Genomic DNA, 13,905 nt, shown 5'->3' on the forward strand with positions numbered 1-13,905 from the left:
ATAAGATGGGAACAATTATATCTATCTTTAAAAGTCACCATGAGAGGAGATACTGCATCTAAAATTTCCCAATACATATCATCCATGTTATTATTAGTATGCGTGTGCTATCATAATTTTGTGTAAGCCACACATAAGCAGACAGATTAATATATTCTCAATGTAATCAAGCACTAGGTGTGAATTATTTTATTGATTGATTAAATGATGACCTGTGGCTGTAGACCCAGTTACAAAGTTCTGTTTCGTTTCTCCTGCAGACGACTGGAGATGAGCCCTGATAACTGGACTCACGTGACAGGGTTTGTCCTTCTGGGTTTCCCCAGAAGCCACATCCTGCAGTCCCTGCTGTTCCTGGCGTTGATGGTGGCTTACGTTGTCACGGCCACAGGCAACCTGCTCATCATTGGGCTCAGCTGGAGGAGTCGACGCCTTCACACACAGATGTACTTCTTCCTGAGGAACCTGTCCTTCCTGGAGCTGTTGCTGGTGTCTGTGGTGGTTCCCAAGATGCTTGCCGTCATTCTCACGGGGGACCACTCCATCTCATTTTCCTCCTGCATCATCCAGTCTTACCTCTACTTCCTCCTGGGCACCACTGACTTCTTCCTCTTAGCTGCCATGTCTCTGGATCGTTACTTGGCGATCTGTCGACCTCTCCACTATGAGACTCTGATGAACGGTCGTGTCTGTTCCCAATTGGTTCTGACCTCCTGGCTAGCTGGATTCCTCTGGGTCCTATGCCCCACCATCCTCATGGCCAACCTACCTTTCTGTGGCCCCAATGGTATTGACCACTTTTTCTGTGACAGTTGGCCCTTGCTGAGGCTCTCTTGTGGAGACACTCGCTTACTGGAGTCCGTGGCTTTTGTGCTCTCCACCTCAGTGTTACTGGGCTCACTGGCACTGACCTCGGTTTCCTATGCCTGCATTCTTGCCACTGTTTTCAGGGCCCCCACAGCTACGGAGCGAAAGAAAGCATTCTCCACTTGTGCCTCACACCTCACTGTGGTCATCGTTGTCTATGGCAGCTCCATTTTCCTTTACATCCGTATTTCAGAGGCTCAGTCCCCGCTGCTCAACAAAGGGGCCTCCGTCCTGAGCTGTATCATTACACCCCTCCTGAACCCGTTCATCTTCAGTCTCCGCAATGATAAGGTGAAGCAGGCCCTAAGAGATGCCCTGACGTGGCACAGAATCATGGCTGCAAGAAACTATGAGGGTCACAAGTAAAAGGAAATATTAGATTAAGAGATTAAAAATGTAGGCTGTTTTTAAAAATGTATTTGAAGTTCAAATCACCCAAACAACACCATGCACTTTTCTCAGACAGTTAAAATATAGTCCCCATAATTACACAACATGAAATAGGGAGTAAGCCTTCATTTTCCTCCCTCCTCTCTTCCTGATGCCCTCCCCTCCCCATAGAGAAGGCTGATCCAATTGGCCAAATTTCAGAATTCTGGTTAGAATTCACGTTTCCCTTGGGACAGGTAAGCATGTGGACTTCAGACAGGGTGGCCGCTCCTCTTCTTCCTTATGTGTATGCTCAAGCGTACTTCTTATTTCGTCTGGATCCTATAATGCAAAGCCAATCAGAGGATGCTAAAAATATGGTGATTCAGATCTGGAGCTTAGAGGGGAGGAAGAAGAAGACTTCTGATGACTTCCATCTAGACTGAGTATTACAAACAAGATTAACCAGAACCCAAACATTGGGAAATTACATTTTGTCTTCAGTAATAACTGACTCTTTGATCTTCTCTTGCTATTGCTCTTTATGTGACTAACAGCTCCTATAGGAATCTCCCAAATGGAAAACACTGTGACCAATGAAATATTTAGATCTCACCAATTCCCAAGGCAACTTTTATCTGACAGACTCTAAACATAAAGACAATCATTCAATCACTTCTTTAAGAAATATTATTAAACACCCAGTATGTTTAAGGCACTGAGGTAGGCAGGGATTGGACTAGGGTGATGTCTAGGACTAAGGGAGATATCTGGGGCACAAATTTAAAAGAGACACATACTCAAGTGGTTGTGCAAGTGCAGGGTCAGGCTGTGCACAAACTTGGGAGTAAATGTCTCCTCAGTGCTGCACCCAAGGCCACCCTGTTGCTGCTCTTGAATCTAGGCTGTGGAGCTAGACTGTGGGGGATAAGTTTAAGAATTCCTTGGGCTTGCACCAATGGGTTACCAAGGCTTAGGGCAGAAAGCCACCACAGGGCGAAAGCACACAGCTTAGAACAAAGCATAGACCAGAAAGCAGCTTCCACAGGACGAAAGTGTCCGAGAACAGGTAGAGGTAGAAAGCCACCAGAGTAAGGCAAAAACGCCCAGGATTTACCGTCTGGTAAAACAAAGCATAGAGCGGAAAGCTGCTGCAGGGCAAAAGCTCTCAGAGCTAATTAGTGAGAAAAATGCCTTGTTACCCCTGAGGTAGCATGCTCTCTCTGTCTTAGCCCATAGGAAGGTTAAGATAAACAGACACGGTGCCTGGTGCCTGCAGTAAACAGCCATCTGCTTGACGCCAGGACTTTTATTTGTATTTACCTTAACCCCTAACACTGCATACCTTCGAAACCCCCTTTCTCTCACACACATGAGTTAATGGTCACTGTTTTATTGTCTGTTTCTGCATTGTATCATGTTCCTAAGCCTTCTGATCCTAATAAATATGGAGCAAGGACCCTTACTCAGGGCTCTTGTCTCCTCCCAGACATTAGCCTCTCTTATATTCAATTCTTCATTCACTTTCTTGCTGGACAAGAGAGAACTCCAGACTCAAAGTCTGTGACACTAGACCTTGAGTATGTAGTAGTAAACAAGAGAGACAAAACTCTCACTTTTATAGAATTTATACTGTAGTTGGGATGGCTGGCAAAAACATACAGACAAACAAACAAGAAAACCTAAATACACACATTAGTTTGTAGTTGCAATTTGTGACAAATACATTTGAGAAAAGAGCTGAGTTATGTTAGAGGGACTAGTAAAGAAAATTAATCTGGATTAAAGACCAGGGAACATACCTCTAAGGAAATGAGCTTTATGCTGAGGCCTCAGACTGAGCAGCAATTATCCAGGAAGAAAAGAAGGGAGGAGCATTCCAGAGAATGAGTAGTATTTGCAAGGACCCAGAGTCAGATGAGGGAATAAGAGAAACAAGTGCACTTGAGGACTGGAAAAGGAGAGGTGGGCTGACGTCTGTTCAGATAGGACCTTGTCTATCAGGTTTATGGGGATCTTTCTTCCTTCATAAAGCATTGTAAAGACTTTGAAGGGCTTTAAGCAAGAAAGTGATTTAAAAAATCAATTGATGGTTGTGGGGACAATGAGTTAGAGGGAAACAAAGTGGATTTTAGAGGATCAAGTAGGAAGCTATTGCATGGCCTTGGGGACAGATGTGCTAGTTATGACTTTACAATTGGCAGTGGGATTCTCTCTCTCCCTCTCTCCTGGCCCCTCCCCTTCTCATGTGTTCTCTCTGTGTCTCTCTCTCTCAAAATAAATAAGTAAAACTTTCAAAACAAGAATTGTTTTGAGCTCCTCAGATATATTTTGTGTCCAAGAAGAAATGGCAGAAAAGAAACACTAGATGGATGACCTCTGTACATACTTCAGCTGGAACTTTCTCAGCAGGGCCAACATCATCATATGAGCAAGTGCCATCTGAGCCTTGTCTACATAGACCATCATGTATACATAGCAGCTGAGACCTTTTCTCTAGGAGGCACTTGGGAGAAGTTCTAGGATACTCATTGCATTTCTAGCTGTGTTAAAAGTTCAGGTCACCAGAACTTGACTGAAGTTGAGAACAACGCAGAAGCAAGTAGCAGTTCAAGTAAGTAATAGAGTAGACAAGTAGTTTTAGCTACTTTGTAGGTCTTCTCAGGCAGACTGCCACAATGAAACAGCTCTCAGACTCTCAGGTCTCTGCCTCTGCTAATCTGGGGGTCAGTGCTCCATGGGACCCAGAAGGTCTTTCTGCCTCCTCCACAGCTTCTTCATGGCCATGATCACTTCCTTGTTTCTTAGGGTATAGATGGCAGGATTCAGCATAGGAGTGACCATTGTGTACAGAACAGAGACCACTTTATCCATAGGGAACGTCCTAAATGGCCTCGCATAGATGTAAACACAAGGCACAAAAATTAAGGTCACGACAGTTATATGAGAGGCACAAGTGGATAGGGCTTTGCTCCGGCCCTCCCATGAGTGGCCTCGAAGCATGACCAGCAGTGCCGTGTAGGATCCCAGGAGCACCAAAAAACACATCAAGGTCACCAGGCCATTGTTAGACACCATCAGAAGCTCTAAGACAAAGGTATCTGTGCAGGCCAATTTGATCAGCTGAGGCACATCACAGTAAAAGTTGTCCAGCCTGTCAGGCCCACAGAATGGCAGCTGGATAGTCAGCCCAACCTGTACGATAGAGTGGATGAAGCCCCCCACCCAGGAGGCTACCATGAGGAGCCCACAGACTGTCCGGTTCATAATAAGCGTGTAACGCAATGGCTGGGAGATGGCAACGTAGCGGTCATATGCCATCACGGTCAACAGGAAGATCTTGATGCCTCCAATGAAGTGGAAGAAGAAGAGCTGAGTCAGGCAGCTGCCGAAGGAAATGGTGGGGTTGTCTGAGAGCAAGTCAACCAGCATCCTCGGTGCCGTGATGGAAGAGTAGCAAAAGTCTAGGAAAGAAAGGTTGCCTAAGAGAAAGTACATGGTCGTGTGGAGGCGTGGGTCAGAGGTCACTATGGCCACGATAAGGAGATTTCCAGTTACAGTCAGAAGATACACCACAGAGAAGGCAATAAAGAAGAGGAAGCGAAGCCCCCATACCTGAGAGAGCCCCAGGAGGACAAAGCCTGTCACCTGGGAATGATTTGCTGGATTCATCTGCTTGGTAGAACCTCCTTGGTAAGTGAACCTGCTGAAGAAAATGCATGAATTCATCATGGGGTCCACCAGCTTCTCAGAAGTATTTTCTTCTGCCCTCTCTGAAGAATCCCCTTCTGTCTCACTATAAGATGACTACTGTAAGTACTTCTATAGGAAACCAATCATTGGAACATCAGATATTGGTATGATCAAACACAGGAGCATAAAACTCAGGGTAACACAGCTACTATTTATAGTTCATACAAATCAAAAATAATCAGCCCTCAAAACTTGAGAAGTGATACACAGATAAAAACTGCAACCTGGGAGTATATCTCACTTCTCCCAGTAACTAGTGGTCTAAACAGGAACAATCTTCCAAAATTCTGTCTCACTTCCCTCACCCATGATGTAAGTTCTCCAAAATGCCTGTAAGGGCTCCTGCAGTCTATTATCTGTAACTATAGGTAGACTTTATTTAGAAAACCTGAAAAATTCCCACAGGCCAAATATTTAGATATATAGAGGCCATGAACTACTGTCTTCCTAAAGTTAGACAAGAAAACATGTGGAAGAAGGAGCTTCCTGTCCAGTAGCTGTGGGGAACCCAGAGAAACTATAGTCCCTGGAGAAACACAGGGAAGGGCAACTAGACTACTGAACTGCCCCTGAAAAGTGTGTCAATGTTTATTTCAGGGAAATTATTCAAAGAATAATTTCTTTCTTGTTTAATTTTTTAATGTTTTATTTCTAAGAGAGAGAGACAGACAGCATGAGCAGGGGAGGGTCAGAGAGAGAGAGGGAGATACAGAATCTGAAACAGAATCAGCACAGAGCCCAACACAGGGCTCAAACCCACAAACTGTGAGATCATGACCTGCTCCAAAGTTGGACGCTTAACCCACTGAGCCACCCAGATGCCCAGAATAATTTCTTATTCATATAAGAAGCAGCAAGAGAAGGGTCATAAATATTATCTGAAGGTAAAATAATCACTATCTAAATGCAAAGCAGCCTCAACATTTGAAAACCTTAAAAATAAAAGGGGTGTTTTATATATTTAAGTGCTTTTATTTTTTATTTTTTTAATTTATTTTAAATAAATAAATAATTTATTTCTGAGAGAGAGAGCGTGAGCAGGGGAGGGTCAGAGAGAGGGAGACACAGAATCTGAAACAGGCTCCAGGCTCTGAGCCGTCAGCACAGAGCCCGACGTGGGGCTCAAACCCACAAATCATGAGATCATGACCTGAGCCAAAGTCGGGCACTTAACTGACAGAACCACCCAGGTCCCCTATTTAAGTATTTTTAAAAGCTGGCTATTTGTAAGACTTCTAGAGTTAATGTCTTCATACTCCTTAATGGAAATGTGAAGTGTCATTCCACACTTAATTTTAATTATGACTTTTTGATTAGATTTTCCTTCCATTGTTCTTTATTTGATAAGCATGTATTGAGCATCTTCTATTTACTAAGCACTACATTAAACATTGAGGAATTTTAAAAAATAAGACACATGACACATTTTGCATAGGACCTTCACCTTCTGACACCTGTCCACCCCTCCAGTTGCATCATTTTATACATAGCCTCCTCACACGTACACTATGATATAACATTCAGAGCTACCTGAAGTTCCTTGAACTTGCCATGTCATCCCATTCTTCCCTGAGTTTCTTTATTAATCTCTATTTATTTCATCTTAATTTTAAATTCTTTAAACTTTATTTATTTATTTTGAGAGACAGAGAAAAAGTGAGCAGGGAAGGAACAGAGAGAGAGAGAGAGAGAGTGAGAGGGATAGAGAATCCCAAGCAGCCTCTGGACTGTCAGCTCAGAGCCAATGTGGAGCCTGATCCCACGAACTGTGGCATGTCACAGTTCATGGGATCAAGAGTTGGATGCTTAACCTACTGAACCACCCAGGTGTTCTTATTTCATCATCATTTTAAGGAAATGTTTCAAATATACACAACATTGGGCTTTCCAATGTCCCTTGTGAAGAACTTGGAAGTCAAGACTTTCATCCTTGAAACAAGAAAAAGCTAAACAAAATGAAAGGCAATGACTTTCTTGGAGCATCATAGAATGGAGGTCACAGTGCAAAATGCTACCTCAAAACCTGGAGCGACAAAGAAAGCAAGAGGGAGTCATGGTAGAGATCTGCTTACTTGGTGCAGAACCACTGGAGTCATCTCCAGATTGAAGCACTTAAATAGCAATTTTGACAAACTGCTGGGGGCTGAGTGTGGGCCAGCATGACAACGGGGAAACTCCCAGGAACTACAGTCTTCAGGAAACCCTACACCTTCCAGGGTTCGATCTCCACAGTGAAGAATGAAGAAAGATACTCTCCTTGCATTGGAAGAGTGTGAGGCCAAGTAACAAGAGTGAAACTGGCCCAGATAACTCCTCATAAACAAATACCTATTGTCTAGGATGAAAAGCTTTGCTAGAACCATACCCCTCCTGGGAGAAGGGCATTTCTCTCTCCTCAGTGCCCTATAGCTTTGTTGTATCACCCAAGGGTGTGAGTGTAGGGACGCAGGCTGACCAGAGACTTAAGTTGAATTGCAAGGTTTTAGAAGGCTTTCCTCCTTCATGGACCTTATCTCCACACCAGCGGGGCTGCAGTGTGATAACAGTGGGTGACAGCTGAAACAGCCACAACACACAGACTCCCTCTAAAAACAAGTACTTAAGGATGCCTAAAGGCAACACAAGAGATGGCAGAGTCAACTTGAACCCTCTGCCTTCTCCAACTACAGCCACGACTGGCCGTGTTCACATAAATTCTCACACTAAAGTTTCTTTACCTCAGTCCCTATGACCTGACTGTTCCTACTATTTCACGTTTGGCTTTTAACAAAAACATCACAAGTCATGCTAAACGGCAAGCAAAAACACAGACTGAAGAGACAAAGTAAGCAAGGGAATTAGACTCTTATAACACACAGATATTAGAATCATCAAGCAAGGAAGTTTGATTACTATGTTAAGGGCTCCCACAGAGAAAGTAAGCAACTCACAAGAGCATATTGGTAATGTAGGAAGAGTGAAGGAAATTTTATAAAAGTATAAAAATGAAATACTAGAAGTCTGAAACACTGTAATAGAAATGAAGAATCCCTTTGATGGGCTCATCGGTAGGCTGGACACAGCCAAGGAAAGAATAAGTAAGCTTAAATTACCAAACTGAAATGCAAAAGCTAAAAATGGAAAAGAAAGACAGAATAGAGCATCTAAGAACTTTGGGATTTTTTAAAAAGTTTTTATTTATTTATTTATTTTGAAAGTGACAGAGACAGCGGGAGTGAAGGAGGGCAGAGAGAGAGGGAGAGAGGATATTCCAAGCAGGCTCTGCTCTGTGAGTGCAGAGCCCCACATGGGGTTTGAACTCACAAACTCATGAGATCATGGCCTGAACCAAGACCAAGAGTCTTAAGCTGAACCCACTGAGCCACCCAGGTGCCCCGGGATAATTTTAAAAGGTGCGGCATAACGTAATCAGAAGACCTGAAGGAACAACTAATGAAGTAAAAGAACTACCTGAAATAATAATGGCTGAGAATGTTCTGAAAATAATGATATATAGGAAACCACAGATCCAGGGAGGCCAAAGCACACCAAACAATACCAAAAATAAATCAATATATATAATATACACCTAGGTATATCATATTCAACAACAGAAAACCAAAGACAAGGAGAAAAATCTTGAAAGAAGCTAGAGGGAAAAAAATTGTCAACAATAGAGGAACAAAAATAATAGTTACAGAGCAAGTCTTGTCAGGAACCAAGAAAACAGGAAATAAGTGGACTGATGCATTTAAAGTGTTGAAAGAGAGAAAAAGAACACCAACCTCGGGGTGCCTGGGTAACTCAGTCGGTTAAGCGTCCCACTCTTGGTTTTGGCTCAGGTCATGATCTCATAGTTCCTGACTTCAAGCCCCGCATCTGGCTCTGTGCTGTCAGCACAGAGTCCACTTGGGATTCTCTCTCTGCCCCACCCCCGCTCACAGTGTGTCTGTCTCTCTCAAACAAATAAATAAACTTAAAAACCAAAAAAGAACACCAGCCTAGAAATCTAATTCCAGCAAAATTATTCTTTAAGCATTAGAGAGAAATAAGGACTTTCTCAGGCAAATAACATCTGAAAGAATTCATTACTAGGAGACTTGGCCCTGCAAGAAATGTTAAAAAGAAGTTATTTAGAAAGAAAGGAAATGATATAGATCAGAAATTTGGATTACATTGTGAGAAGTAAGGGAGATGATTCATTGTCAGAACTACCAAGTGCACCTGGCTGGTTCAGTCCATTAAGCTTGGGACTTCAGCTCAGGTCATGATCTTGCTGTTCAACCCCTACATCGGGCTCTCTCTCTGCTGTCAGTGTGGAGCCCTTTTGGAACCTCTGTCTCCTGTCTCTGCCCCTCCTCTGCATGTGCATGTTTGCAAGTACTCTCTCTCAAAAATAAATAAACATTAAAAAAAAAATTTTTTTAAGAAATACTAAATAAAAACTGTGCTGCCTAGTTAACAGTAGGTTTACAGCCAATTGGAAATATATATGAAACCCCTCCCCATAAAGGAGTCCCAAGCCCTTAGACGCGTCATTTCCTGGTCCTTGTTCCCCTCTCTTTCTCGGGCTTATTTTCACAGACTTTGCAATGAGCATGCGCCAAAGAACAAAGGAGGGGTCCCTTTCGGAAATGTACATTTGTTCCCATCAGAATAATTTTTGCCTTACATGGCCATAGGCGACTTCCTGGTAAGGCTGTAACCTCTGAAGCATTCACCCAATGAGGAATCAGGGAAGGGACTTGCACGCTAGGAGATAGATTGTCTACTGTGACACCGTATGAGTGCCTGTCCATCAGACACCTGCTTGTTCAAGAACCTTAATTAAAGCCTCACTTCAGTGTGCTTCCAGTCTCTGTGTCCCTCCTTTGTCTGGGTCAGAGGGCTTCTTCCTCACAGACATAAAAAAAGGTAGAGAGTCTGAGAAAGAATGAAGATAAAATGATTTAAAAAAATTTTCTTATTCTTAAAAGAAAAATAACAATACATTGGGTTATGGAATTAAATAAGTTATGAGTAAGTGAAAGGAATGACAGCAATGCCATAGGGACAGGAGTGCATTCATTTGCTAGGGCTGCCATAATAAAGCAAGTGATCTAGCAGCAAACATATATTGTCTCAGTTCTGGAGGGTAAAGTTTCAAGATCAAGTGATTGTCAGGATTCGTGCTTCTGGGAGCATCAAGTGAATCTGTTTCTTGCTTCTCACCTCACCCCTGGTGGTTAGCTGGCAATGTTTGGCATTCCTTTGCTAGTAGAAGCATCACCTACATCTGTGCCATCATCTTCACATGCCATTCTCTCTGTGAGGGTCTTCAAATTTTCCTTTTTGTACGGACACCAGTCACATTGCATTAACACCAATTCTAATGACCTCATTTTAGCTTGATTACCTCTGTTAAGGAGCTGTCTTAAAACACAGCCACATTCTGAGACACAGAACTTTAACTTATGAGTAGGGGGTACAAAATTCAGTCCACTCAGAAAGGAGGAAATAAGAATACTATTGATTAGGAGAACAAAGGCAAAGGAAATGTAGATAAAATTAAATTTCCTTACAACTGGCTGCCCATTCATAAATACCTGAGGCCAAGTGTGGATATTTCTCAAGGCACTCACTAGCTGTTTTAATGATTTTCTAGAGGCAAGAAGCCAATTTAGTTCACCAACAGCCTGACCTCCAGGATCATGTAAGTCTTCTTTAACATGGGAAAATCTCTTTAGAGACTTTCTTTATCTCTACCACCCCCCAACTTAAAAGCATATAATCAATCACAATGCAGCTCTTTCTGCCCAGGGGTCCTGTCCCTGTAGTTTAATCAAAACATCTTTTTGCACTGAAAAGGTCTCAGGAACATTCTTTATTGACTGTTCACTCAGCAGCCCCACATCACTCTGACCTATAAATGTAACAAAATCTCAATCAACATCCAGCAAGCTATTTTGTAGATATCAATAAGCTGATTCTAAAACTTGCATGAAAAGCAAAAAGCAAACAGCAACACAATAGTGAAGAAAAACAATGTTGAGTGGTTCACACCAAGTGATCTCAATACTTACTATAAAGTTAGCATAATTAAAGCAGCATGATATTAAATAGAGAAAAATAGAAACATAGACCAATAGAATATAATAGACTGTCCAGAAAACACACACACACACACACACACACACACACACACACAAATATAAACAACTGATATTTGCCAAAGAAGCAAAGGAAATTCAATAGTGAAAAAATCGACTCTTCCACAAATGTGCTGGAACACGACCTAAGTGTAAAATTAAAGCTATAATATTTCTACAAAAAAATAGGAGAAAATTTATATAATTTGGGGTTTGGTGATCAGCTTTCATATGCAACTGCAAAAGCATAATCCAGAAAAGAAAAAAAAAACTATAAACTGTCCTTTATTAAAATTGAAGACTTCTGGGGCACTTGGGTGGCTCAGTTGGTTAAGCATCTGACTCGATTTCAGCTCAGGTCATGATCTCAAGTTTTGTGAGATGGAGCCCTGCATCAGTCTCTGCACTGGCAGGATGGAGCCTGCTTGGGATTCTCTCTCTCCCTCTCTCTCCGACCCTCCCCTGCTCATGCTCTGTCTCTCTTTCTCAAAATAAATAAATAAATAAACACAAAAAAAATTTTAATAGAAACTTTTAAAAAATTAAAGGCTTCTGTTCTGCAGAAGAAACTATGAAGAAAATCAGCAAAGTCCAGCTGGGATAAAATATTTGCAAAACATATATCTGGAAAAAGATTCGAACCTAAAATACACAAAGACCTCCCCTCTCAACAGCAAGAAAGCAAATAATCCCAGTACATTAGTAAAAGATCTGAACAGATAGCTCACCAAAGAAGATATACAGATGGCAGATAAGCATATTAAAAGATGCTAAACATCATTTGTCATTAGGAAAGTACAAACTAAAACAACAACCAAAAAAATACACTTACACACCTATTAAAATGACTGCAATTTTTTTTAAGCTAACAACGTCAATTTCTGGTTATGAAGTACAGCAATAGGCACTCTCATTCGTTGCTGGTGGGATACAAAAGGACACAGTTACTTTGGAAGACGGTTTGGCATTTTCTCCCCAAGCCAAACATTGTCTTGCCTTTCAATTCAAGGGTCACGCTCTTACGTGTTTATCCAACTGATTAGAAAAGTTACGTCCACACAAAAACCTTCACATAAATGTCTATGGCAGATGTATTCATCATCACCAAAATCTGGAAGCAAATGAGATGTCCTTCAATAGATGAATAGATAAACACACTGGGGTACATCTGTATGATGGATTCAGTGATAAAACTAAATGAGCTGTCAAACCACAAAATAAAATAAAATAAAATAAATAAAAACAAAAACCCATGAATGAATCGTAAGTACATATTATTAAGTGAAAAAAGCTAGTCTGAAAAAGCCAGAGTATATGATTCCAATTATATGATATTCTGGAAAAGGTAAAAATGTAAATAGAGATGATAAAATGCTCAGTAGTTATCATGTTTATGGAAAAAGAATGTTGAGCAGGTAAGCACACGGTGGGTATTTAGGGCAGTGAGAAATCACTGATACTACATGGGTGGGAACAAGACACTCTGCATTTGTTAAAACCCATAAACCTTCACATTACAAAAAAATGAACCTTAATGTATATGAATATTTTTAAATGTATGCAGATATTTTAAAAAATCACTTAGGAGAGGGGCACCTGGTTGAACCGACTTCAGCTCAGGTCATGATCTCCCAGTTCATGAGTTCAAGCCCCACATATCAGGCTCCCTGGGGTCAACACAGGGCCCACTTCGGATGCTCTGTCCCCCCAACCCACTCCACTCCCCCAACACCCCCCCTCCCCTCCTTGCAGTCTCTCAATATAAATTAGCATTCAAAAAAGGTCATTTAAGAGGTCATGAGATCCCAGGATGAAATGTACAATGTTACAAAACTATCTAATTGTATTACAAATGTATGAAACAACCTCACTGAGGAGGGTGAGGGAAAAAGGAGCTGACTTAAGTAATTTTGGAAATGAGTTCAGTCAGTAAGACTGCATTGCACTACAGGTTATAAAGTAGCTTTCCCTGGAGCTATAGCATAACAATTCTGGTCCCACTCTACATGTATACAGGAATTGAACAATTGAGTAAGTGAATGGCTATGGTAAACTGTCAAGTTTCTCACTGTTGGAGTGTAAACTTACAGATGAGTAAGAAAAAAAATTAGTTGGGAGACCTTTTACTATTTACTCAAATTCCCACCTTTCTGAAACAGTTCAGCTCCAATGAGAATAATGTAAATATGTGCTGCCCAATACAGTAGCCCTTGGCCGCCTGTGACAATTTAAAATTAAGTGAATTAAGATTAAATTGAAAGATCAGTCTTTAAGATGCACTAGACACAGCTCAAGCACTCTCAATAGCTCCATGTGACCAGTGGCTAGGGTACTGAACAGTGCAGACACAATGGTTCTATCATCGCAGAAAGTTCTACTGAACAGCACTTTTAAAACAAAGAAAGATGAAGTGCCTGAGTGGCCCAGCTGGTTAAGCATCTATAATAATAACCATTTGGTTCTGGTCATGACCTTTTGGCTCAGGTCATGAACTCAGAGTTGTGAGATACAAGCCCCCTGTCAGCTCCCTGCTGGGCATGGAGTCCACTTAAGAATCACTCTCTCCCTCTACGTCTCACTCGCTCTCTGTCTCTGGGAAAGAGAGAAAGAAAGAGAGAAAAAGACAGAGAAAGGAAGGAAGGAAGGAAGGAAAGAAGGAAGGAAGGAAGGAAGGAAGGAAGGAAGGAAGGAAGGAAGGAAGGAAGGAAGGAAAGAGGAAGGAAGAAAGAAAGAGAATGAAAGAGAGAATGAAATAAAGAAAAAGGGAAAAAAGCCCCATTTTGACCTCAAAATGACCTTCAGGTAATTT

General features: G+C 41.7%; 2 protein-coding genes across 2 annotated transcripts; one reads left to right on the forward strand and one right to left on the reverse strand.

The window, feature by feature from the left end:
* The first annotated feature begins 270 nt into the window (after positions 1-270).
* Positions 271-1,550, forward strand: LOC120243965 (olfactory receptor 6T1). The gene is given in 2 exon segments (XM_039250225.1): positions 271-1,215; positions 1,217-1,550. Coding segments are annotated over 2 exon segments (975 nt in total). The 3' UTR covers positions 1,247-1,550.
* Positions 1,551-3,963: 2,413 nt separating this feature from the next.
* LOC120243966 (olfactory receptor 4D5) lies at positions 3,964-4,908 on the reverse strand. The gene has a single exon (XM_039250226.1). The coding sequence runs from the start codon at positions 4,906-4,908 to the stop codon at positions 3,964-3,966; it is 945 nt and encodes a 314-aa protein (XP_039106157.1).
* Between the last annotated feature and the right edge of the window lie 8,997 nt (positions 4,909-13,905).

Source organism: Hyaena hyaena, unplaced genomic scaffold (genome assembly GCF_003009895.1).
Source record: "Hyaena hyaena isolate Hyena2069 unplaced genomic scaffold, ASM300989v1 scaffold_364, whole genome shotgun sequence".
NCBI classification, from domain to species: domain Eukaryota; kingdom Metazoa; phylum Chordata; class Mammalia; order Carnivora; family Hyaenidae; genus Hyaena; species Hyaena hyaena.

Coding starts and splice junctions, on each gene's coding strand:
- LOC120243966 (XM_039250226.1), bottom strand. CDS start 4,908: ATGAATCCAGCAAATCATTCCCAGGTGACAGGCTTTGTCCTCCTGGGG.